Source organism: Harpia harpyja, chromosome 21 (assembly GCF_026419915.1).
Source record: "Harpia harpyja isolate bHarHar1 chromosome 21, bHarHar1 primary haplotype, whole genome shotgun sequence".
Lineage (NCBI taxonomy): Eukaryota > Metazoa > Chordata > Aves > Accipitriformes > Accipitridae > Harpia > Harpia harpyja.
In genome coordinates, this window is record NC_068960.1 from 6,790,625 (window position 1) to 6,817,567 (window position 26,943).

The 26,943-nt window shown below is 35.9% G+C and overlaps 3 protein-coding genes across 10 annotated transcripts in view; 1 reads left to right on the forward strand and 2 right to left on the reverse strand.

Annotated features, from left to right (window-relative positions):
• C21H7orf50 (chromosome 21 C7orf50 homolog) overlaps positions 1 to 26,943 on the forward strand; it is a 137,778-nt gene that overhangs the window by 11,924 nt on the left and 98,911 nt on the right. The window lies entirely within an intron of this gene.
• GPER1 (G protein-coupled estrogen receptor 1) lies at positions 1,797 to 8,060 on the reverse strand. Of its 2 annotated transcripts, XM_052773135.1 has the most exons (3): positions 7,630 to 8,060; positions 6,932 to 7,078; positions 1,797 to 5,566 (listed from the first exon to the last, which is right to left on the reverse strand). In XM_052773135.1, the coding sequence occupies exon 3, from the start codon at positions 5,135 to 5,137 to the stop codon at positions 4,064 to 4,066; it is 1,074 nt and encodes a 357-aa protein (XP_052629095.1). In that variant the 5' UTR covers positions 5,138 to 5,566; positions 6,932 to 7,078; positions 7,630 to 8,060; the 3' UTR covers positions 1,797 to 4,063. The 2 variants fall into 2 exon arrangements, with proteins under 2 accessions (XP_052629095.1, XP_052629096.1); XM_052773136.1 differs by lacking the exon at positions 7,630 to 8,060 and having other exon boundaries at positions 6,932 to 7,213.
• On the reverse strand, positions 9,133 to 22,699 carry LOC128134892 (uncharacterized). Its single transcript, XM_052773137.1, has 2 exons — positions 22,371 to 22,699; positions 9,133 to 15,570 (listed from the first exon to the last, which is right to left on the reverse strand). Exon 2 carries the CDS (start codon positions 15,522 to 15,524, stop codon positions 14,505 to 14,507), a length of 1,020 nt encoding a protein of 339 aa, XP_052629097.1. The 5' UTR covers positions 15,525 to 15,570; positions 22,371 to 22,699; the 3' UTR covers positions 9,133 to 14,504.

Consider the following 26,943-nt stretch of genomic DNA (forward strand, 5'->3'; position numbering starts at 1 on the left):
TTTTTAACACGTTTTTTATGTGACAATCCTAACCGTTTAAAATTGTCCAGACAACCTTTTCCCTTTCGCAATCTAGTCAACAGCTGAGAGAACACAGCAAAATCCTTACACGGGAAAAAATTCAGTTAGCTTCTAACATAACTTGATGGCTGGAAAAAAGATTAGAGCCTGCACTGTACAGCCAGTGAGTTTTGTTTAAAACACAGATACTTAGTCTGAAATGCTAAAAGCATTTTCTTGTTAAAACTTTGTGGTCTACTTTTTTTTTTTTTTAAAGATTGCCTATTTGCAAGTTTAGTAGAATGGATTTTTTATGCCAGATAAGCCATTGTCAATTAATAATATAAATGTCAGATTACATTAGGGGAATATAAGATGAACCTGCATATTTTTCATTTGGTAGAAACAATATTGAAGAAAACCATGTTTTAAGAATTCTGTTTTTTCTTTTTTTAATATATATTTATTTTGTAGTATATGTTGTCTTTTGGAATCGGTGGATTGACTGTTCTGAATGCTAGTGTTCTGATTCTCTGTGGAGCTGAAAGGGGAAGGGAGGGGTGACTTTTTTTGCATCTTGCCCGTATTATGTCAAAGTCTTGCACAGAATCTGGGATCACCTGACTCATTGATTCAAATTCCCTGTCACATGCCCTCACATCATGTAATGCTTTTCTTAAATTAATCAAGCTTTATCTTTAGACTGACTGACTTTGCTTTTTTCTAGATGTGGATGTGTTGTGCCTGTACAGTTGGTATTTAAAGTATCTCCTAAAACTGTTAAAAGAATGCAAAGTTACAGCATCTCTTTAACATATTAAAATGGTCTCAGATAACTATTTTTCTCATATCTTTTTACACAGCTGAGGGAAGACTGTTGCTTTCAGTCGCATCAGGTTCAGACTGGTGCTAGTTTGTGCTGTTTGGATTTGTTTTGTTTCTAGATATTCAAAAATACTCCGTGCATTCAAGACATTTTTGTGTTGAGGTATTTTCAAAGCAGTTAACAGTTTCAGGGATTCTTTGATTCCTGCCCCCCCGCCCTTGTGCTTTTCCTAATGCTAGACTTTTCTTGTCTGGAGACTTGATATAGACTATTATAGCAAAGATTGTAAGCATCTGTGATAAAGAGGTTTTAAAATCTCATAGTTGTCATCAGTCCAGCATTTTAGAAAGGCATATGGAAACCTTTCCTTAAATTGAACAATCTGTGAGAGACCAGAGAGAAAAGTTAAGTGAAGAAGTTGTATCAAAATTCTTACTCTCATTTCCCCTTTCCCCTACACTCCAGAAAAGATTTTGTTTGCTGATGATCACGCCCTTTAATTTTAAAGGAAACTACATAAAGCAGAGGTCTTTTTGGTTCATGGTAAGCCACGGTAATGAGTTATTGCAAGATGATGGGCTGCAGAAAGCATGTTGTATATATAAATACATGAAAGCTGTATGGCATTTCTGTAAATATTACTTTGTACATAGTTACTGTTAAAAAAAAAAAAGTGCTAGGAAGAAGTGTGCCGTTTTTTCATCCGGGAGAGTATTTTTTATTTAAAGTAGTATGTTTAAATTTAGTCATTTCAGGCACAGTTCATAAGCCTGGACCAAAATATCAACAGTAGGAAATTCATCAGGTAGTTTAGATTTGTAATTTGGTTTTGAACATGCAATAGGTTGTTTCAGGTTGAGTAAATACGGTTTTCTTCATCCTATAGTAATTTGATCTTTTCTGGATTTCAGGATATTGCTGAATACGATCATGTAGAAACAAACTCTTTCATAGTATGTATGAGCAGGCATTTGCTATTACTGTCTGTTTATTATTATAAGCTTCTGAGCAAAGACACTTTCTTGATTTGTTATCTACAGTGGTGATGAAAGGGCTTCTACCATAGCCTTGATCAAGACCCATATTACTATATTGGAAGGGAGAAGGAGGGGAAAGGAGTTTACTCCTATAAAACCAAAATAAGCAACAACTACAATTGGGAAAGTGTATTCCTGTAACTTCAAATAAGTTATTTATTCATGGCAAGTGTCAAGATTACACAGACCTAATATATCTGTAATCTCAGAAGGTGTGTCTTCACAGAACTGCATTGCCAAGAGAATTATCCATTCCTTCAGTTCTGTGTTGTCTGAAATAGCCGTCTTTTAAGGTGTGATTAATGTACATTGGCAGTCAATAGGATATGAGTAATTGTGGCTAATTCCAGAAGTGAAAATAATGAAGAAAAAGGGCTATGTGTGATGTAGCACAATGGTGTGAGGTTTCTTGCTAAGTGGTGTTTAGCAACTCGTTTTATGCAGGGAAGGCATGGCAATGCTTGCATCTTTCTTGAGAGAAGATATATTTGGTGTTCTACAGGGAAGATGTGACTAAATGACATTTTTCCTTAGACTGTGATTAGCAGTCACTTGCAAATAATCAGCAGTTGCTGCAAACTCCACCCTGCAGTTCCTGTTTCAGTTGCAGGAATATCTAGCTATCTATTTCAAATTCAGCCATCATCTTGTGGCCTTTCTGTTTATGGGTCAAGTCTTTTGTGGCCAAAGCTTCCACTAGGAAGCTTGAAATATTTCATGAGAAATATGAGTGGAATCATTGTTTTCACTGTTTCCTTTATTACTGAGTAACTTCAGTCATTGTTTAAGTGTCTATGTTTAAAAATCCTTTAAAATCCATTCATGTGCTAATTAATTCATATATGACATTTGAAAATAAGACAAAGCATCTTATTCTGCAGAGTTCTGGTGCTTAAGTCAATGAGGACAGAGGTGAAATGAGTTAACTTCAGAGATGCAGCAAGTGATGTTTTAATGATCTTGCACACTGATCTCTAGGAACTTTATAGCTTCTTCTGAACAAGTTCAGCAGTAAACTGTGCCAAAAATCAATCAGATTTAAAACCCAATTATTTTCTAGTAGAAATTAAAAACTATTGTTTTCAAGTGTGTGGTGCTAACATTTGTTTTCTTAGTATAATTAATCTTCAAATGAACAAAGCAACCAACATGCATCTTAAAATCTTGAAAGCCCAGTGGTTTCTGGAGGTGGGATGGATGGTGCACGAAGTGCAAATCTGATAATAGCTAACCACACTCCCTATTACATAAGTTCTTCCTTTCTAAAAACTGAGGCTTCTGTCATTTTCATAAGCAATTTTTATACTCTTTTGTAGGATGTGACTTTTTTTTTTAAAGCCACAGCATTTTGTTCTGGCAATCAAAATAGGCCTGCTAAATGTAAAGAGATCTCATGCAACTTGCATTTAAATCTGAAGGCAGATGTGAATGTACATAAATGTGCACGGGCATTTTTGACAAAAGGCCCAATTATGTCTGTCCTGGGAAAGACTGTCTTGGGCAATCCTTAGAAGACAGAATGAAGCATTACATTTTGCTTCTGTGAAGTTCTTTGAGATGAGCAATATAGTTACAGGTGATTTCAATTTTGATCAAGTACTGATGTAAACAGTAGATTACATTTGAGACGAAAACTCATCACCGTGCTAGATTATATTAAGTTTTAAAAAAAGTTAATTGTGGAAGACATGCTAGAATACAGTGACGATAGTACTATGTGGTTCTTCTAAGCAAAGTCATTTATCTTAACATATTTGGATGAAAAAAATCAATGTTTTCTGCATCTCCACATCAATACATTGTAATGATTTTTCCCCACTGCTATGGCAGCTTCATTATTTCATTGGAAGTACCTTATATACACCAGCGAAGTAGCATCTCTGATAATCAGGTTACATCTAGAGTCTTCCTAACTTGATAAAATTTTCTCCTATATTGTCATTCATACATGTATAATACAAAATAAAGCTCCTTCAGTGCTCAGCTTTTAATAATCCTGTTCATAATTAAATATAAATCTGACTAAAACATATTCTTCTACATTAAAGTCTTGTCATAAAAACATTTTGAATATAAACCTTCAATACTCAGTAGAGCGATACTATACATATACAAACGCACTTTTTTCCGTTAGTAGCAAGCATTTTGTTCACTATTTGCACAACTTCACAGTCATATGTTTTAGACAACCACTACTTAATCAGACTTCTGATTGCTCATTACTGTCAGGAATGACAGACGTTAAGGCAGCCTGACAAAAGCGATGTAATGTTGACATTTTTGTTTTCTGTTCAATATACAGTCGCAGTTTGTCTCTGAAGGTTTCCCCTAGAAAACTGTAAATTAAGGGGTTCAAACAGCTATTAGAAAAAGCTGCTAGGTTCACAATATGTCCTGTTAAAGGATAATCATGTCTGAAGGATGGGCTGCTTGAAGAGACAGGCTCGCTTTTCTTTTGAAGAAGTTGAACACTAATGAAGACATTTTCAGGTAGCCAGCAGATAAAGAAAACCAAGACAACAACAAAAATCATTCTAAGAGCCTTTTGTCGCCGCAGACGAAGACTCCTATGCTTGTGTGCTTTTATAAGAACTCGAACAATTAATGAGTAACAAAGACCGATGATCACAAAGGGGATAATAAACCCCAAGGTTATTTCTAGCCACTGGATTTCTTTTACATCTGCAAAACAAAAATAGACCTCTCCGGTGTGTTGTAAATGCACAGCTGTAAATGGAACTAGTGCTGCAGAAATAGACGCCATCCATATGAGACCACAGCTTAATCTAGCGTGTTGCATAGTGCGAAATATGTTGGACCTCATTACTTTTGCCAGTGCTATGTATCTGTCAAAACTCATCCATGTCAGAAAGAAAATGCTGCTATACATGTTGATCTGAAGGAACAAAGACATAAAGGTACAAATAATAGTGATATCGTAATACTTTTCATCAAGATTAAAAACCTCAATGAGAGAATCAGCAACTAAAATGAGATCAGCTACTGCAAGATTTATAAAGTAAAGGTCTGGAATAGTCATTTTTTCACGAAAGCTTATGTTGACAACCAGTATCAGAATGTTTCCTACAAAACCAATAGGAAAAAGAAATATTGTGTAAAGACATGATAAGAAAAGACCAATAACATATTGTTGGTGTTCTGATTTATCAGCTAATCTAGAAGATATGCTTTCATTACACAAATGTGATCCATTTAGGTTAAAAGTTGTGCTGTTACATATAACAGGTGATATTGAGGCAGAATAAGTTTCCATGGTTAAAATATCTGCAGAAAAGTTATTAGTACTCACAGTTTGGTGGTAATGCCAAAAAAATCAGCTTTTTGGTTGCTTTCAGCTAAGTTAATAGTAAGCATTTTGATTGGAATGGAAAAAGATGTACACTTTTGTATAGGAATAAAAATTCTTTAGAAGTCAAATTAATTAGACTTAAAATTGACTGAAATATAGCAGTACAAATAGTAAGTTTCTTAATTTTTTTTACAGGACACTATATACATTGCAAATGAGAGAATTTGCAGTTCCTGTATGCCTTAAGATGATGTAGGAATCTTTTTACCATTATGGTACTTGGGTCTCTTTTATTAAAGCTTTTCATCAACAGTGTTTCTTCATGCAGGTTGGAAGGTAGTAGAATTTTAGCTCCATTTGTTTTCTTTTAATAATCAATGAACATCCTTGGACCTGCAATTTGTAAATGGAAAACGATTAATCTCATACTCCAGCATTGTACCATGTACCATATTCTTCTGCTAACTTAACATACACAGCTGAGGTTGTAGGAAACATCATGTTTGAAAATATATACAAAAGTTCAGTTAAAAGAATTTATATTTCTTCTGGATGATGATATAATGTGAAGGCAGATCTGTTAAAATTTTGTGTACCCTTGAGGGATTCAGTATTGGAAAATGTAGAAATATAGAAAATCAGATGAGTGAGTTTAGCCTACTGAAGAAAAACTTTATTTTTTTAATATATATATAAAAATATATTTATTTCATCATCAGCTTGTAAGGCTATTAAGTAGCAGAGTCTGCAGCTGAGAAGGCAACGGAGATGAAAAGCAGTTGGTTCCTTCTGCTTTCAGTGGGAAGGAAAAAGCAAATTTTAGAAATTAAGGTAATACAAGCAACATATTGATTTACACCAACATTATTATACTCAATTTGCTTTTCTTTGTGATTAATTATATTGCACTGACTTCCGGATAGGAATGGAAAATATCGGTTATCTGATTTGTTTACTTATAAATGTTGAATGCTAGGGACTTGAAGCATTGCTAGAAGTTTATTTAAAAGAAAAACAAACAAACAAAAGATACCCCAAACAAATAAAACAGCAAGAAAGTGATATCTCAGGGTATTTTGTGTTAAATTTAAATATTTTGAATTGCTTTAATCTTCATCTTACCACCAAAACCTTGATTTTAATTACACTAAAACATATTTAAAAAAAAAAAAGTTAAATTGTTTACTAGTAAAGTTTATGCATATTCATGCATATTTTAGTGACTTAAATCCTGCTGATACACATTCTGGGGAGAAAAAGGAGCAAACCACTAATGGAGTAGGGGTGTTAAAATATTTTCAGTTAGAAATACAGCTCTGAGTTTGCTTAAATGTGTTCAAGTTATTGGAAGTAGCTGGCAGATACTTAAATAAAGATATCAGTTCCAAAGCTTTTATTTCTTAATGAAATAGGCATAAGTACACAGTAGCTGTTGCTATGTTTTGAATACTTTTCATAATGTAAACCTTTATGCTAACATATCCGTATGAAATTACACTTATTGAAGAAGGTTCGGTGTTTGTTTCAAGCAGCTATGGAAGTCAGACATGAACTGTTGTCTTTTATGTAAAATCCTTTTATTTTTTAATAAGGCAGTAAAACTGCTTTAAATACAATAAAAGATAAGTTAACAGTCTAAGCGATTAATTTTAAAAGGTCGGTCTGTGGTCAGATTTTAATTACATCTGAAAGGCCACCAAAAGCCAAGCAATTACAAGCATTACAAGTAACCATGTACTCTGAAACACTTTATTTTACCTTAATTCCATTTCTCCAGAGCTGATTTTCCTCCAGACAACAGAAGGCTGGTTCTTGCTCGGGTACACGCTTAATGGATGTGTCAACTTCGACTGTCGTGTCAGTAAAAACTTGTATTTAGGTGTGCAAAGCTGCAGTGAATGCCACCTGTTGACGATTCAGCAGTAAAAAAAATCATATAAAAGTCTGTTCTGTTTTAAAACGTCTTAAATAAAGGATAGTTTACAACAGCAAAATGCAGATCTTGCTGCATGTCCTTGGCAATAAAACAAGCTTTATAGATTCCCAGGGTTGTTCTAATTTGTGTGCAGTTGAAGTGCTGCTGAACAGCCTTATAAGGCTAGAATTAACCCCGTTTCTGCTGGTTTCTTTTTTACTAGAACTAGTGAAGCATCTTTCTTCTCATTATTTGTCAGTTTTATTTTGCCTAATGTTCATTTCACCCTCCTTTCTGCCTCTAGCATTTTTTCAAATTATATAGTCCATTCAAACCTACAGCTCTGCTGATCAATAATGGAGATTTACTTGCAAATTGTAACTAACCTTATTTTACAGAGCTATAAAGCAATAATTACTGTTATACATGGTATTTTTTAAAAGCCTCTGGACAATCTAGAGAGAAATATTTGATTGAGAGAAATCTAGCGGCTGAGAAGGGTCATTTGCTAAACTGACAATATAAATTTTAGTTTTCCTACCTTCAAGTCGATCCCATTTTGCCTGTTTGTATTAAAATTTTCAGGTACACATCATCATTCTCGCACTTCTTAGAATTGCTCAGCTCAAAATCACATGGATAAAATAAGCTTATTTTGCAGAGCATGTGGAGCCTCAGTCTTGCATAAAAACACCAGTATTGCAGGTGGAGTTTTGCATTTCATCTGTAGGGGGGAAAAAACTACTTGACATTTCCAGAAACACCACCTACTGGTGGCCAGAATGCTTGGAACGGGAAGAAAGTTAAACCTTTCTCATAAGAGAAATATTTTATTTGTGTAAGTTGTTTTTTATGATTATATTGATCTAATACCTGAATGTTAAGTGGCATGAATGGATATGCTGTACATTGATGCAGCATTCTACTGCTACTGGAATAAGATGAATTGGATCTCAGCATTCAGGATTTTGAGAAGACAATGTTACAGTTTCAGAAGTGTGGAGCAAACAATTAACATGTCATTATAATGGATGTGTTACATATGTTACAGTGGTCAAATATTTTTAGATTACAGTAGATCTCGTTTGTAGAAAAGTGAAGCAAAACGTCTTTACAAAAGTGGCTTTGGGAATAGAAGGCACTTTGCCTTCTAGTGCCAGTGAGGCAAATATATTATTTGCTGATTTTTTTGTAACGCGCTGTGCATAGGAACACAGGATTTTGGCAGTGTTACTCAAAATGTTTTTTAAGGTGTTCTTACATGATGGCTCTTCATAAATAGTTTTGGAATAGATTATTACTTAGCTTAAAGGAAAGTTTGCACAAATTAGTGTTGAAGATTTTCTGGACTTCCACTGTGTGTGGATTGGTTTTCTGGAGTATCTTTCTACAGGGTTATGAGGGCAGAGAGCCTAAAGTGTTTTGCTTTGAGAAGTGTACAAATGTGATTGGGTTATAGGACTGGAATAATTGTAATGTTGGAAAAATCTTGTGATACCAGCTTTGAAGGTCTTAATTTTTTGCTGTCCCAAAGAACAGGATTATAAAGAGTCTTTATTGTTGTTTGTTGATCATGTGGTTTTGCTGTACTTAATTCTGTCCTTCAGAGCTTTCACTGATCTTGTGCGGGCCAGAAGGATTTTTTACTTTCCTTTATGTGTAATGTTAGCTTCTGGGTGTTAGTTGTTTGTAATTATGGGGGCCTGGATTTGATAATCATCTGGTCTGTCTGTCCTTGTTTTCCTAGCTGTGAATATCAGCTGATTTGCTATTAAAATGTATAATTCTGAGTGCTAATTTTCTTGTTTGAATTAATGATAAGAAATATGTCACTGTGCCATGCTTCCAGAATTGTTAGGAAATTCTCTTTTGAAAGACCCACAAAGTAGCTGTTTTTCCTGCTAGTGGAACTGCGAAACATAAGAGGCCAAATCTAGTATTATTATATTGTATTTTTATATTGTAATCAGTGAGTTCTGTATTTCACTAAATATATTATGAGATGATCATGTGAATCCTGTTTCCTAAAACAGATGACAACACCTTCAGGCTCTTGTTTATGCAGTCAAATTATTGTTACTGATTAATCTATCTTAATCTCACTGTTCATCACTTCCATATTCCACAAAATACTTAAAACTAATTTTAGCAGCTTCTGAACATTGTACCCTTTTTCTTTCCCTGTCAGTTGCTGATATTCCATGGGGACTTTATAGGGAGTGCCTTAATGATCCATACTTAGTCACAGTTGTGAGAGTATTAAGTATTACAGTTCAGCCTGACATACCTTATCTCGATTGTTGCTGAGAACGTGTGAAAGCAACTGGTGCGATAGCATTCATATGATGTCAGACCTCAATAATCCAGCATTTAAAGTTTTCCTAGCAGTTTATTTTTAAATCTGTAGTAGTCAATATATACCTAATAGAAGATATTCTGTGTAATTTAGCAGACTTCGACATATGTGCCTGCTATTGTGTTGCAAAAGGGTGACAGCTGAAGAGGAAGAAAGTGGGAGGTGTGAGTATAGGAGAGAACAACGTAAGAGGTCTGGTGTATCACAGCTCTTGAGCCACCACTCTACGGCAGCCTCTCCAGCTGGACGATAAGCAGGATAAGCCCTGTAGGATGTAAGAGCTGTTGGATTCTGTCAGAAGTGTGGAAGTGCTTTGGGTATGAAGCTGTTGAGTCCTGGAGAAATTAGATCAGGGCCAGGGTGTATAAAGCTGAAAGAAAGTAAGGTACTGTACTGCATGGAAGGGGAAGGAAGCATAAATTAAAATTGTGTTGGAATGCTTACAGTGTAACATAACCATATGCAGAAGAAATAAGATTCGTTTAAGAATCTCTATTGAAATTATGTCCAGAGGAAATACAGATGCTGTTGCAATGAAGTTCATGAAGTTTTGCAAGCAGATTCATCTCCTCCTCCAAATTCTCTCTCAACTTTCTATTAGCATGGATGCTGACTCTGACCTTTTTTTAACCACTGAATGACCTCTGTCTGCATCCATTACTCTGTTCTAAAGCACCCTCATACTTTATCCTGTCCAGCCTCAGTAACTTTCCCTGTCTTGCAAATAATCAAACTTAGTTTCAGTTGGAATTAATTGTGTTCTGTGCCTGCAGAAAACCTTGGATAGATTGTATTTTGTGTGTTTAGGCTTTTTCAGTTGCCAATAATTCTGAGAATGCATTTTTTTACTAAAAATAATTTTTAAAAGTTCAGCCTTTTCTTTTGCAGGGACAACACCTGTATCCATTCAAACTATTCTGGTAAAAACTTTTAATTTTTCTTAAAGTGCATATCACAAAACTCTTGGGGGATAATATAAAAATTTTACAAAATTGGACCACAAAATGTTGTGTAGTGAAAGATGATTGATCATAGGACTTCAGGCTCTATCCAAACGCGACTAAAAAATAAAATTCATAAAGTATCACTTGTTTTTACTTTAGTAGTTGAGTCTGGCAGTCCTTTGCTGGACACTTGCACCATGGAAGTGAAATGTATTCTTTCATTCTAGCCATTAGTGAATCAATTTGTCATGCAACATATATGGTGTAAACATTACATAGAGGATTTATTTTGGCTGAACTGCTTGAGCTTTCACCGTACCCCAGATCTTCTGCAACTACCTCAAAACTGAGATAAATAATGCTGTAGCCCTTTCAGGGTCTTTAGGTTTGAAATCAGAATGTAACTAAGGCCAGGCTTAGTAATACATATAGGGGTGTAGCAGCTTGAGTTATGATTCAAGTGTGCAAATCCAGTCTCTCTTTAGCTCAGATGTTGTTTTGCAATGGGATCAGATAAAATTTGAGCCAGCTGGTTCAGCAAAGATGAGTCCTTACTCTCTACATGTTCTTTTCCAAAACACATTACCAACTCAAATTCATGCTTAAACTTAGGCAGCCTGCTGATTTCTCTTCTTCTACTGAATGGAAGGGTTTTTTCAAAAGCAGGCCAAAGTCTTAGAAAGATACAAATATTACCAGTACAGAAGTAAAATATTCTTCTTTGAATTTTCCAGTATATTCCTTTAGTTAATTTTGACAGCATGCCTATAAAAATATATGCTCTATTTCTGCTGGAACATACTGTTCAAAACTAGGTGAAGCCTGGAAGAAGTAAGTGTTCAACAAAGCTGTTGCTGGTATAGGGGAAAAAAAAAATCTCTCTGAGCAGGGAGATTTTATTTGGTTCTTGAAAATACACTTCAAATTATTAATAATTTAAAAATTATTACTTTTAATCTTAGCCAAAGCTGTTCTTTTCTTCCTCGTATCAGACTATTTAGAATGCCTTTTGGGGACTGTTTCTGTTCCTTCCCCTACTGCACATAGGGGTGTTTGCGACCATATTCCATCTAGGTGGATGCAAGTAGATTTTCTCTAGAACTGCACATTCCTTGTCCTGAATTTTAATGTAAGCTCTGAATAACTTTATCAAGAATGATTTAACAAAACATTTCTGTATTACTGTAAGTTATATTAATAACTATCTGAATTACTGTTCTGCATTTTTCAACCTCTTCTCTCCCGTTTACCTTTGTTTTCTCCTATTCAGTTACAAAGTCTTTTCATTGTACATTGAGATTCCTTTATGACTATATTACCAGCCATCCAGAAAATACTCTGTTTTTTCCCACGACAGTAGCCGTGGACAGGGAATAGACCAGAGTACATTCGCTCGGATCTCACAGATGGCAGCCAGAAGCTATACCCAGAAGTACTCAGACTTATACATAGCAGTTCATTCTTGACAAGACGTACTCGTTCCCAAATCCTAGACCTGACAGTAGGCCCCTGCAGGTTTTATTTCTCTGAGACATTTGGTTATGGTTCTGCTTTAGCTGTGTACCTTGCTGAGAGTATCATGAAGCATCCTTCCACCCATGTTGAACCTTCAGGCTCCTTACAAGGTGCATTATTGTGATTCACTCACCATTAGACCAGTTTCCAAGTCCCAGCCAACATTAACTAGAGCCAACATTTACTGACTAGGTTTTCTTTTAGGCACCTTTAACAGTAACTCAGGACTCAAACAGCACAATATTTATTCTTTCATCCTCAAATATAAAATATATGGAAGCAGTGAATAAAGTAGAATCCTTTGTGCATAATTCCCATACTAGAAGATAACCTACTTATCCATGGCGCAGCTGAAGCTATGATACTCTGTCTGAATTGGGATAAACAGCTTGCATCTTCTGACATACTCTTTCACTCAGTCTGTCAGCTTTTTCACCGACGTACAGCTCTTGCAACTCTTCTCTTCAAACTTCTTTCTGCAGGGCTGATCTTTGGTCCATGTTGTTGAATCTCCCTCGTCTCAGGTACAAAACAAAACCTCTGATGCCAGCTGAGAAATCCTTTCACAAGTTTGAAATTGGCTCTTGTATTCAAAGAGATCATTCTTATCTATGTACTTCTTTTTTGACCAGGTTCTATAATCTGTTTATATGTAGTGTTCTTTAATTATCCATCTGTTCATGCTGGCAGCAGAACAAAATTGAACTGGAAAACAGGCTGACATTATACAATGCAGACATCCTACCAGTTGACTTTTACATCTTGCAGAAATGTTGATCCTTATGGTCATAGTCTACATATTGCCCTTTATTTGCATGTGATACAGTCATGGTCCATAAACTTCAGGACTTGGATGTGTAAGACTAGATCCATATATCTAGATACTAGATCTACATACTGTATTATTATTGAACAAATGTCTTTTATTCTTCCATTTATGCACTTGGCTGTTGTTTTGCGGAAGGTGTTCCTCTTGATCAATCAGTGCTCACTTTTCTCTGTCTTAGGCAGTCCATGCTGATTTGCACCAGCCATCCACGCAAATCTGGACCCCGTCAGGAAGACCTTCCGAAGCATAGAACTGCAAAAAAAATCTAGCAGTTCCATTAGCATCCAGGTGTCATGCAAAGGCACATATTTAAGCATTAAAGTGGCTTTTCTCAGAAGCCTTCCTTGTCACATCACTGTGTTTTTATAACTTTGCAATCTAAGTCTATGTATTTATCCAAGATCTAGTACGATTTTGTGCCTTCCCTGTTGTTTCCGTTCTCTCCACCTCTATGAGAGGAAGAGCTGAAACTGGAGCCAAATATGTAAGATGGCTCCTGGCCAAATTCGGTTACAGTAACAATGTGCTCAAAGCAAGCATTTAAAACTCTGCACCTACATCTCAGCCTGCATTGGCTACTGATTCTGCAGGGTTACATCTGAACTTCTATCACAGCTGTTTTATTCTCTGATTCAGATTTTTTTCCCCATTTTGCACCATTTATGAATTCTCATCTAACTGTATGATGCTCCTATCTTGTCTCCAGCAGAGCCCTGATTTCAGTTTGGAACTGGGGCTCGGCTTTTGTTGCCTTCTTAAAAACATGCCTTAGTTATACTGTTCTGTGCTGGCTTTTCTGGTGGGTTTTTTTTGTTTTGTTTTGTTTTCTGTTTTTTTTTAGTATGTTATTGAATGTGACTCTTCCAAGGCATGCAACTTCATACTTCTGAATGAACTCATCAAGAATGGCTTAAATCAATAATTGCTGTAAGTCTTAATGCAAAGTTGAAGCTGAGAGTACATTAACAAAAAGCTTTCATTCTTGCACAAAATTTTAATTAGCCATCCTGTTGATTGTTCCAGTTCAGTGCCTCACAAAGGACCCGAAGCTTTCCTTTATGGACCAGTGTTTCCATTAATTTGAATCTTCCTTTTTTTTGGCACAAGAGTTGAGACAAAAACCTTAAGGGTTCAAACAAAAGTAGAAGAGGAAAATGGAAAAAGGCAAAAAAGCTTAGTCTGTGTGCATGTATATATATGTAATATAAAAAAATGTAAGAGCAGACTTACAGTATCACATACTATTTCAGAATCCTAATGGGTCTTAAGCCATACTTCACTGCTGCTGCTACTGGAATTTACCAATGTTATAAAAATAAGTAGTTTGTAAAGTAAGAAGTCAAAAGAGGAAGCACACCTGGGAAAATGCTTTGGCTGCAGATTTTTACCTTTGTTCAAAGTTGCTTTCTGCTGTTTTTGTTTGCATCTTTGCTGGGGAATTGTTATTATTACAAAAGCACACCTCTATGGCAACAGTACTTTTCTTTCTACTTGGCTTTGAAGTAACACTTGCAGAAAATAGGTGATTTAAATATATATATGGAAAAAAAAAAAACCCAAACCAAACAACCCCAGACCCTGCATGTATTCTTATAGATCACTGCAAATACTAGAACTAAATGTCTTTTTTTTTTTTTCTTCCAGCACTGCTATCTGTAAGATAGTCCAAGTTTGGGTTCTAAAGAAGGAACAATTATCCTTTTTTGAAAAAGTAAAAAACCAAACCAAAACCAAAAGTAAAGTGGATTGACAGTTCTTCAGAACAGGAAGTATTACTGAGACCCACTTTCATGGGTCATAGTTGTTACTGGTATTTCAAGGTGATTGTTGGCAGTGTTTTCCCTTCGGCAGTTCTGTATGACTTTAAGTATTTCATCCTTGCATGGTTTATGAAAACAAAGTATAAATACCAAACTAACACAGCTGTCACAGAACAACACTATTTCTGCAATATTCATCACAAGCTCATTCTTTGGAGTTCCAATGCTCTTCTGTAATTTGAGTGTTGTCCTGAAGAGAATCATGATGTTATAAAATAGGTGGCATATAAATATTGTTATGCTTATAATGTACGCAGCAGGGTAAGTACGAATGTGCTGTTGTAAGGCTGGAGCTTCAGCAGGCGCTTTTTTAGCGAAGAGAACAGTAAAACAGAGTATCTGAAGAAATGATGGGATTCCAAATCCAAAGGTGAATTTAATGATCTCATATTCAGGCCATGCAAATAATGGATCTAACTGGCAGTCTGTTTCCAAGTGATAGTTATCTGCGCCAACCAGTACTGCCTCAGTCAGTGACAAACAGAAGGCATATATAAGTACAAATCCAACACACAATATGGGTCTTTGCGTTGCTTTGCTAAGAGCAGTCCTTGGTGGAAATCTCTTGAGTAATAGTATGAGAAGCGTCAAAATCAAAACATACTGAGAATTGAAATAACTGAAGTTGAAAAAAAATGACAGTACGTTACACGTGTAGTGGGTTGCTTTTAAGTAGTCAGGTCTAGTAATGACAGTAAATGAGAAAAAAATCATTATAATATTGCTGATGGTGAAGTGTAGAAGAAGTAAGTCTAAATTTTCTATGACTTTGTACTGCAAATAATTCTTTATGAAAACAATCAAAATACATATGCCAGCTATTAAGCCTGTTGGTACAAAAAAGGCGATATAACAGTGCATAAGTCTTGATATGATGTTTTGAGAAGCTATGAAGCCTTCAATTTCTTCTGGGGAGATGAAAGCCAAGTTCTTGCTTGGGTAGCTGATCCATGTCATGTTGTGAGAAGTCATCCTTCCTTCTACACCGTGCTTATTTCCTGTTCAATGGAGTTTGAAACTGAAATGGAAAAGGAAGGTGAAGCAGGTTTTAAAGTGCAGTTTGTAATGTCTTTAATTTGCGCATTAAATATTATGCGCAGTCAGGAGTATGAACCATTTGTTCAGAAGAAATGTAGTAATTTTTGGGGTGGATTTTATGTTCATATGTTAATTTTAAGCTAGCTTGCAAAATATTTTTAGCCAGAGAAATCTGCCTTTTTATTTTTTATCTGGTTCCTGCTCTCACCACTACCCCCTTTTCCTCACTTGATACAGACAGGACTTTACTGCAGCTCAGCTTTGTAGACAACAGCCAGGATTCAGTGCACTCATGTCGCCTGTGGAATAAATGGAAGAGTTGGCTGTTTGGCAGGTGAGGAAGGAGTTGGCTCTGTGATTAGGTGGAGCCGCTTTTCCTCACCATCTTGCCAAAAAAAGATAAGGCAGTATGCAGGGCAACTCCTGTGCGTGGGTTCCAGCTACAGCCACAAAATAGCTTCACTGTACTGTTGCAAGGGTGGGAATTTTGTATAATTTGAACCCAGCTGACAGTCTCGGGGCTCACACCGCATATTGAGGAAAATGCAAAGATAATCACAATATGAGGCAAGAGTCACATTCCTTTCTTTGTTTTTGTTATGAAAAAAAACCTTTCATAACTGCAGTCTGCACTGAGGAGCCCATATAAAATTAATGTGGATGTTTAAGAACTGTTATGAACAAACTGCTTTCATACTAAAACATCTTTATACATTAATAATACTGTCATTTTTAGATGTAGCTGTTGCATAAAACTGCAAAAAAAATGCTTTTCTGCATACACGAATTTGAGAAAATTATTACTGGTGCATTATAAGCCTATTGATAAAGTTTTAGCAAGGAACATTTTTCTACAGCTGAGTTGTAAATTCCTGAAAATAGGGAATTTTAAGAGTAATATGGATAGGCTGTGAGCTGTAATGACGCTATGATATGTTGATATAATAATTCTGCTACCATATAAGCGTTTGGAGGATCCTTTTTTAAGCCAAAAAGCTTTGTAGGAGAACATAATATGTACTCATGAAAAACTTGAGTGTAATAGATATGGATATATAAATTTTACAGACCACCTAAAAGCATAATTAACTCAATTTCTAAAAGAAAATTTTGTGTACCTTGTACTGATTGATGCAGAAAATAACATATTTTTGGTTTTTAGTTACAAAGGATAAATATTTTTAAACATAAGGTAATGAACTCACTATTCCTAATGAATTTTGAATGTCTGATTAAGGTCCTTAGTACTGGAAAAAAGTTAAATACATAGGCATTTTTACAGTGTAGAATGTTGTGCTCTGGCAAAAAAAAATAATCCGTCTTTATTCACAAGGATTTAAGTTTTGTGTTAGATTTGAGTTTGGTGTTTTTACTTTGTTCTGTTGTGTGCAAAGCTGGTCTGTACAAGCAATGTACATAGACAGTACATCAGGCAAAGACAGCAGTGGAGTTCTTATAGAAGTTTCTATACAGTCGTATTAGTAACAAGACTGATATACTTAGTTGTACATGATGCATTTTCCATAAAGGGATTCTGGTGATGTTAACTCTTAAAGTGAAAGTAACTTTAAATTGGTAAAAGTTCATAAAGATGCATTAATGTTTTTAACCAGTGTTCATTATAGATAAGTCAGTGTCTTAATACTGTTTGACAGTTCATTTATGGTTGTTACCTCTGACACTACTTCATATTTCTGATATTTCTAATCTCTCCTCAAAATTGGAATTCTAATACTGGTTTTAATTAGAAAAGTTGACTTATCAAAGTGGCTTGATTAAGTGTGTATATAATCTTATATAATTATAATTTCATTTCTATAAAACTGTGGAGTTATGTTTTGATTCAGCACTGTTCTTTGTCCTATTTTAAAGACACGGTTTCTTCCTTTCTAGAAAAGGTTATTTTTGGAGAGATTCCACTACAGGAAGGACTGACGCACCCAGGCAAGATTTTTTGTGCTACAGGTACACTTGCAGGAGGGGAAAAGTTGGCTGGTCAAACTCTGGCTGTGTTCTAACCTCTGAGCTGGAGTACACCATGTATGAAAGCATTGATGGGCAAAACTGGTGGAAGTCTCTGAAGCAAATTAAGAGTCAATATAATTTTGAAGCTTAAAAATAGATTGTTAAATATGAACAATCTTAAGAAAAGTGGAGTGAAAATCTTTTCAAAGATGATAGGTGTTGGGAGGAAATATTGTTGTCCTGTTAATTGAGCAAATGTATCTTAAATGCTTGCAGTAGAGCTTTTGTTTCTGTTCAGCTGATTTTTAGTATGAACCACTAAGAAGGACTCAAGTTTGTACTAAAGTGCTTACATTGAAGAGTGAGAATAATTAAAAAGAAAAACAAAAAAAACCCCAAACCACACATGCAAAACCTCACAACTGTAGTCAACTGGTTGGCATTTTGTATTTCTTCATACTAGTGATTTCCCCTTTCTAGATTTTAATTTCAAAGTATCTCTCTTGAAATAAAGGTGATCAGTGTGATTTCTAAATTACATTCCATGCTTAATACTGAAGCACTGGGGGGAAAAAATATTTGAATTTCTCATTAATGAAGTAGCACAAGTACTCTCTACTTCCCTTTGTCTCTATGGCTGAAAGTGATCTACTGTGCTATTCAGTCAGCTGCAGCCATGGAGCTTGACAGACTTACTTCTGGCTTCCTTCTGCTGCTTTGATTTCTCTTTATTTCCTGGAAATCTAAAGACCATGAAATTCTAACTTCTACAATTGATCTCTTCTTAAATACTCAGGAGAAATCTCAAGAATGAAGGAAACTGTAAGTAAAATTTTGGCCTTCTATTAGAAGAGAGGTTTGAAGCTTAATCTGGTGAAGGATAGGTACTTTGTGATGGATAGAGAAAGAGAATGTGGGACCACTTGAGCATCTGCAGAAAGCTTGTTGTTACCATCCTACACAGTAGTTTCAGGAGGTTAAGAAATATTTACACTTTGAGCTCTTCCACCAGAGTCTCCAGTGTAACCTTCTAGTCCTATCAGGCCTTTTGCAGGGCTGAACATTTGAATTTAGTTCTGGTATTGTGAAAATCTCCATTATCTTCTCAACAACTTTTACATGATGGGCCAACTAGCCATGCTTGGTGTCCTTGCAGAGAATCTCAGAATAGCTTAGCAACATTGGACTTTTATGGTAGCATAATTGCAAAGGAAACAAAGGACATAGTTTAGGGTTTCACAGGAAATCATATGGCCTTACATCAAACTACAGGAAAAACAAGATGCCAAAACTTGGTTCAATTTGCTCAGGATCTGGCCTTGGTACTGATACTGGGTTCATCTTTAACCATAGCAAGGTATTTTTTATTTTATTTAGCTACTCTTTGGGCATTTAAGACAAAGTAAGGAACATTAGACTTAATGCAGCATCTTCCAGTAGTTGCAACGTACTGTGTAACTGCGTGCATCATCTTGGTTTCTCTTCCTGTACCTGCCAGTTTGCATGTTGTGATATTTTAACGATGGACCAGCACAGTATTACGGAGAGGCTACCGATGTGTTTAGGCCTCATTTGTCATAGGTGTCAAGGAATGCCTGGAATAGTTACAGTTGGGTTACAACTCTTGTTTGTAACCACAGACCATTATTTAACATTACTGTTAAATAATAACGATGTTAATGCCACTCTTGCTCTCCACCTAGACATTGTTATTCTAACATAAGTGTGTGTCTTTTAACTTGCCTCATCTGGGGAGAGATTTAAACTAAACAAAAGCTATTCAATCTAGAATTAACATACTCACTTGGGGGGAAATAACAGTGCAACTATATGCGTATAATTATAACCAGTGTAAGTATTAAAATTCTGACTTAGGGAAAAATTTCTAGGTGTGCTGTTTTAAAGGGAACTTCCAGAAAATCACCTTAGGGTTACCCACACAAACAAAATTTTAACAAAACAAGCTGTTTGCAGCTATGCTACGGTAAGCCAGTATGAGCATAATACTTGCTTGAATTCAATAAAGTGTTCATCACAGAAGAAAAAATATCTGCTAGCAGTTTGTAGCTTATTCTGAAATATTTTTGGTTTGGCAAATAAGATTAAAGTTAGTGCTGTAGACATTATTGCCCCCCCCTTCCCCCCGCCCTTAAATTATTCCTAGAAGTTTTTATTCTGCTTTAAAAAAAAAAAAAAATCACAATGATAATGTCAGACTATTTTCTTATTTGGTTCTGGTGTCTGACTAAGTATTTGAAAGAGAGCGAATGGCAATTTTGAGTTCAGATTGTGGTAGGAAAGGCTCGTGTGCAGGTGGCTGCAATCAAATAAGCCTAATACTTTGTACAAGCTAATACATGTACATTCTTCTCTCTAACATGGTCATACCACCTAGATATATATTTCTGACTTATGACCTTATCCTACAATCTAATTTTTTTTTTTGCAATATTTTGTCTCTTCATAGCTATTTCAGTGAAACTTGAGGATATATAGCACTTTACAAGATGTATTGCTCATCACCTCATGAAGTCGCTGCATTAGGGTTTTCTAGCTGAGATTATAAATTGGACCCAGTCAGAAAAGCCTGACTCCTTTGCAGCCTCTGCAGCTGCTTGATTGAATATAGTCACAGATGGCATAACTTCTCTATACATTTGTTTACATCAGAATGGATAGCTTTAGAAAGTCTTATGACTGTAAGGTGCTCATCTGTCATGTAAAGCAACTCTTAGAAATTGTAAGCCTTTACAGTTTTAAAACATTCCCAAAGTGTTACGTTCATTCCTTGCACTAAAGTAAATGTATGCTTAGAATAATAATGGGATGAAGGAGCTCACAGCTTTTGCTGTAGTAAGATGAACATATCTGTGAATTTTTATAGACTTTTGGTAGTACTAATTTAATTTAAAATAAAAAGATATGTTCCATGGGAGCAGCAGAGCACCGGAGAGTTGTTTATTTCTCACATCTTTTATTTCATAATCTCCATGCAGCCAACCACATTTTTTGTCAAAATACTTCGAGTTTCCATCATAAAAAAAATAAGGAATTTATTATGTCATTTTCCTCTGCTGTGAGAAAATCTGGTATTCCCTCAGTTCTTGCTGGTTCTTGGATTTACTGCAGGGACATAAATTTTATTTCAAACTGCATGTAATGTTTATGCTGTGCTTGGGGGGGGGGCTTGAGTCCTTTACTCTTTTAGTGGAATCTGTCAGCTTAGAGTGCAAATACCTCGAGACCTGAATTAATTTTTTTTTTCTCACAACATACTATGACGTAAACTGACTTTGTTATTTCTATTTACTCACCGGTAACTGAGAGTAATATATAGCATGCCAAAGCTCACATGTATTGAAGCTATGGCAGAAGCCAGGCCTATTCCTGTTTCTCCTAAGATTAATTAATGAGGGAAATTTGCAATATGCTACTTGCATTATCTTTTTCTGTATTGTCATGTTCCAATATTTTGTCCCTTTTTTTTACCTTTGCTCCTCCTTACTTTGTTTTAATTGACCATCATTCACACGTGAATCCTTAACTTCATGTGGCCCCACTTTCTTCTTGTTTGGTTTTTTTTTTTTCCTCTTTCTGGCCCTGTTTCCCCACTATCATCTACTCTGCCTTTTGTGTCAGCAGCTGAAGCAAATACATTTCATTTTTACTTTCTGAAGCACAGCAGATAACATTATCCTTCACTTCCAACAGATGGAGCTGAGCAAATGAGCATAGTGTTCAGCAGGCAGTTTAAAAACAGCAAGTTGTGAAAAGACTACTTTCAGTACTGAGAGCACCTAGTCTCTAAGATTTCCTTGCTTTTGGTCCCCCATCCCCACTTTGATGGTTACCTCTTGCAAATGGAGAGCTTGGTTTCAATGAAACTTTTGTTTATTTCAAGTCTAGAAAGAAGAGCTCCTAAAATGGGGAGTTTCTCCCTGGCAGCCAGAACTCTTCCTCTATAAAAGGTTTGGCAGGGCAGTCTTTCTGCATTCTGTCAGCAGCCTTTAGAAGGAAAATATTCTTTCATCCAGTCATAAAGCAATACGCATAATATTGCTTGTGAAACTCCGCTCTTGGTGGACGTGTCCTGCATCGACCCATGAAAACACTGCATATAATTTGGGGGGTGAAACTGACCTTTCTGTTCGTAGTATGTCTGCCAAGTTAAAAGATGGGGGCAGCTTGCAGTATATGAAAGACTGAAATGTAAAATACTATATTCATCTTTCTTGTCATGTCAAAATTCCTACACGTGAGCAAGTATTTGCGGTTGTAAAGATTTAAGAAATCCTACCCTTAACTTCTGAAAAACTATCAGTTTCTGAGAAACCGAAAGCTTTTATTTTTACTTTTCCAGAATATAAATGAATCAGCAGTAACTGAACATAATCTCCAAGCAGCATAGCTGACGTGTTTCCTGTCCTATACAATTCCTGCAGTGTGGTTAGGATTATCCAACAATGTCCATCCTTTAAAAGACTGCTCTTAGGCAATCGTTGGAGTCTTTTGTCCAGACCACTGAACAGTATTTCATCATCTAGCTATCGTCAGTTCAATGGGAGTTAAGTACTTACCGGAAAACAGTCTTCACATTTACTCTGTTTAATGCTCACCTTTATTATAAATTTCAGCTTTTTTTATAAATTTCAACTTTCTGAGCATGTTTCCCAGATACAGTATTTTACTTTGTGTAGTTCAAATGTTGTTAAAGAACGGATAACTAAAATCTTTAAATTATAGCCTTAGCTTCACAATTTGAGCCTCTTGTGATGAATAAAACATTGCATTTTCAAAGTAATATAAAGCACTTACCTTTTCAAGAAAATGCTCCACAGATACAATGGGCTGAGACTTCACCGTGAATAGTCAGATGAAATACAATTATTGTTTGGAGCATATAGCCCTTTTTATTTATGTAGAAAGCTGGGTGTATATATTACAATAACTTCTTTAGCTGCTGTACATCAAGATGAAAAATCCAGACGCTCGCTGACTACAAAAACATACAGTTCTGTAAAGGAAACAGGAACTTGGTTTAAGTCATTCAAACCATACACGTTGCATGTTTAGCAAACCTATGGTTTCATCATGTGACTTTAAAGTTCAAATTATCCTCTGCAGTGAGATATTTTAGAACAGAAAAGTAGTGTTTATCCCTGCCATTTCTAAGTATGTGAGGCCATCCAGTGGATTTTTTTTTCCTGTTCATGAAGTAATCCTACGCGTATTGGCCAGCCTTTGCAATTACATTTTTTTCTAGTGTGCTGTTTTAACTGCTAGAGGTCTAGGAAAGGAACAGCCTGTTGAATAAATACCAAGCAAGGCCCCTTGTTTAATAAGACAAAAACTCGACACAAAAGTAGTGCATGTCAAAAATATTAAGATCCCTTCTTAAAAATAGGGTATATTTCTATTTTTCCATGGGTCTTGGCTCTTAGAACACTCCCAGTATTGTACATATGCAATAAATTATTTTTCCAGATGCTCTGCAATGACCATGAGGTGTTAAAAGACAGGATTTTGAGTCAGTAGTATGTTTTGGGTCTGGCTCAGCATCAGTTTTCTCAGTGGCTATGTTGAATAGTGTTCTTAAAACCTCAGATATAAATGAGCAAGAAAGGGTTCGCTCATGGGGGGGGGGGGTTGTTTGTTTTTGGTTTTTTAGTGCATGCAGCCTTGCTGTCTGGAATGCATTGGTAGCATCATGTTTTCTCTTACCAGCACATGGGGAAGAACAATTTTTATTGTAATCTTTTAATAATCTGCAGTGGCTTTTATAGGTTGAGAAGGTAACTTGTGAGCAGTGTTTGATCAGTGCTCTGTTTTCGCGGCAACTTGCTTGTTGCACTTTAACAAGCTTCACTGAAAAACATGTGGAAAGAGCTGAAATGCTTCAAAGAAATGAAATGAGACAAATGTGTATGAGTCCAGATTTCAAAATTGGAGTTGTGGGTTACCTGGAGAAAATATTTCAGCATTAGGTCTACATTTCCACCTGAAGCTTAGCACCACTGCTCCAAATACTTTTTTTGAAACAAGAGATGCATGTGGAGGATCTTGGGTTGCAGCAGTGGCCCAGAGACATTTCAGCTTTCAGGCTGAAGGTGCATGTTCTTTGTGAAGTAGCTGGGCTCCAAAACAGCTCTGCTGTAGCTCAGTGGCTCTGTGAAATGTGGTTTCCAATGAGCTTACACGTTATTCAGAATACTGTAATTCCCATACTAACTTTGGTTTTGATCCTCCTAGCATAGTAGTTTGTTGGAGTCCGTAGATTGTTTTCCTTTTATTTACAGTAATTCCTCCAAACTGTTACTGAAAAACTTGGATAAAGCTGGCAGTGTAGTGTATGTGTTTTGTATATAGCATTCACTTTTGAGGTGTACCCAAATCCAGGTTTATTGTGTTGGTATTAATTTCTCATAGTTAAGAATGGTGAAGAAAAAATACACATTGTAATCATATGCAAGTCAGGTGATACTTTTTTTTTCTGTTGATTTTTCATGAAAGACGCAAATTCGAAGTGTCACCTTATTCTTTCTAGGACTTAGGGCTGTGCAGAGAGCACACTAAACTACGTAAGCATAGTCAAACGATTGTTTTTGAAATTGCAGTAAAATTTCAGAAAGTATTTGGTCATTAACTAGTAGATACTAACTTGACTTTTTAGCTTCCAGAATGGATGAAGTGTGCACATGAGGCAATGCTAAACAGTTATGGCATCGGTTTGTTGCTGTACTTTCCACTGAAATGGTCCGAATAGACACGTGATTGATAACCATGGCTGTGCTGGGGGGCAGGGAGGGAGTAAAATTATTTCTTGGCTGAGGGCCACCAGAAAACAGCTGGGTTTTATACTTTTTTTGAAGTTGCATTGGGTGGATGTACACAAGGTTATCTGGCTGTGCCCTTTGTGATTATTAGTAAAATAAAAGCAAATCAATGGCTGCACCAAAAGTTTAAGGAATATTCAAACCACTCTTTACAAAGGTTTAAATTTTTCTGAGTTAATTAGCAATCAGTGAGCAAGGAGTAACTCGAGTGAAGATAAACTCTTAACACAGCAGTGTTAAGACTCCACTTCCTGTTATTCAGTAACTTCCTTTCTGACAGTGCAAGGTGTAGTAAAGCAGAGAGCTCCAAGGGAAATTATCCTGTAATGAGAAAAATTATATAAATAGAACCAGAAAAGCAAAAAGAGGAAAGCTATTTCTTATGCCTCCCATCTTCAAAAAGAAAAAATAAGCTTAGAGAAAGCTCCCATCTTCAAGATTATGTTCACATTTACAAACATTGTATCATACTTTGACTGAAATCTGTATTAAGCCTCATTATTCAGTGGTATTTAGAGGGCGAGAACATTTATCATACTTAGAATCAGGAGCAAGTAGTACGTTACAATTCCAGAATGTGTTCAGAGAATCGTATCAGAAAGTACCCCCATTTTACAGGTAGAGAAACTTGGTTACTGAGAAATGTATTTTTCAAAGTGGATGAAATAAATTGGAAGCCAGAGGAGAAATAGAGGTTAGAAAATCAAGGTTTCCCAACTCTGTATTCTTTACTCTGTTTAGACCATGCTGATTCCCATCTTAATAGCTGCAATTCTGCCTCCTCTGTGGAAACAGACAAAACTTAGTCTGAGGTATCTTAACAGCTATATGGTGTGGTTTTGGCAGCAGCTCACTGTGCTGTTATTGTCACAGTTAATGCGTTACTAAAAGCAAAGCAAGATATTGCTGTTGTGTGACCAGCTGTGTCTTTCCTTAAACAATAAAACAGTTTAGTTAATTTACTTAAACGATCACAGGGTGCAAGTCATGTGAGAACAGTGGCAAACAGACTACTGTTTCGTTGTAGAAACGTTTCATAAAACTGCAAAAAATGGTGTTTAAGGGACTGTGTTTGGGATGATGCATAATTTTACTATTATGTTTATTAGTGATTTATGGATTTATTTCATGGTGATTAGTATGTATTAGTATACATGCTCTCAGTGGAAAAGGCTGATGTATGATAATGATGTTCTGGATAGGGCAGAGGCAGGAAAGGTAGAAGTTGCAGAATTTAAATAATTGTGAGATGCTGTGACAGTATTTAAGGATTGGCTGATAACACATACAATTCCACTAGCCACCTACAGTATGCTGTGGTGGGCAAAACTCTTGTTTATTTTTTAACACATCTTATTGTTCCTATGGCAAAATAAATATTTCTAGTAGAGTGACAGATGTTATTATAAAGAAAGCAGATGTGAGCCACTTTTCTTCTGACCAAACCCAATAATTTCTCTTAATTGACCAATATTACTGATGTGTTTAGCAGAGTACAGATCCTGACAGTAGGTTTCATTTGAAGGGAAGTCTCTTTCTCTCATATACAGGTATGCCAGATGAGAGAAACTTCTCCGTCTTCCGTAACAAACATCTTTCAATACTTCTGGCTTGTGAGATGCTGAAACCATGGAGATTTCAGTCTTTTTATTCTCTGCCTTAAAGCAGATCCATCCAGTGAAGTATTATGGAGATGGTGATTCTGTCTTGCTCACCTTCCTTCTGAATTATTGTGGTCAGTTGTTCAGCAGAGAGTCACAACATTCAGTTGAGCGGAAAAACTCTTGTTTGCTTGGGTGCAGCATCAAATAGCCACAGTCATCAAGGACAGAAACCAAAGGCTGCAGTAAGCTTGCAGTTAGTCTAAGGGTTGGACTGGATTGCTCTAGGGTAATTATTATTGTTAGGGAGCTAATACTGCATGAGAAGCCTGAAGTCTGTTTTTTAGACTATGCTGTTGTCTTCTGCTCTCAATTAGGATATCTTTTCTTGCCCTTTTTATGTAATGCTATTAAGAAAACTGTCCCTGTGTAGTATGATAGGATTGTTTTGGAATATTAAATGGCTGTTATTGCCCATTCCCCGGTGTATTATGATGAAAAGCAACTGCTGTGTTACTGGAATTTTGAATTGTGAAATAATCTACAATTTTTTTCAAAGATCTTTCCCATAAACTACTGTGTATTTCCATCTTAATTCTTCCTCTAGTGTTGTTATGCAACAAAAAAACCCCCCAACTTGAGTGTGGGATATTAGCTACAGAGTTAGTCAAAGATTGCTTTGACTCTATTCAAGGGCTGAGCTTACATATTGGAAGCTTTTCTTGGTGGCATTTTAGCACCTTAAGGCTACTTGTATTAATGCAATAACTCAAAATTCCTGAAAAAAAAAATTTTTTTTTGAGAAGAGCATCTATTCTAAGGCTTTTGTTATATTGATGCATAGTTGCCAGTCACTCTGTAAAATTGTTCTTGTGAAAGGTCTTGCTTTTAATTTTATACATGTTTAGTCTTTTTTTGCTTGACAGCAAGCAAATTTGCATCCTTGATTAAACC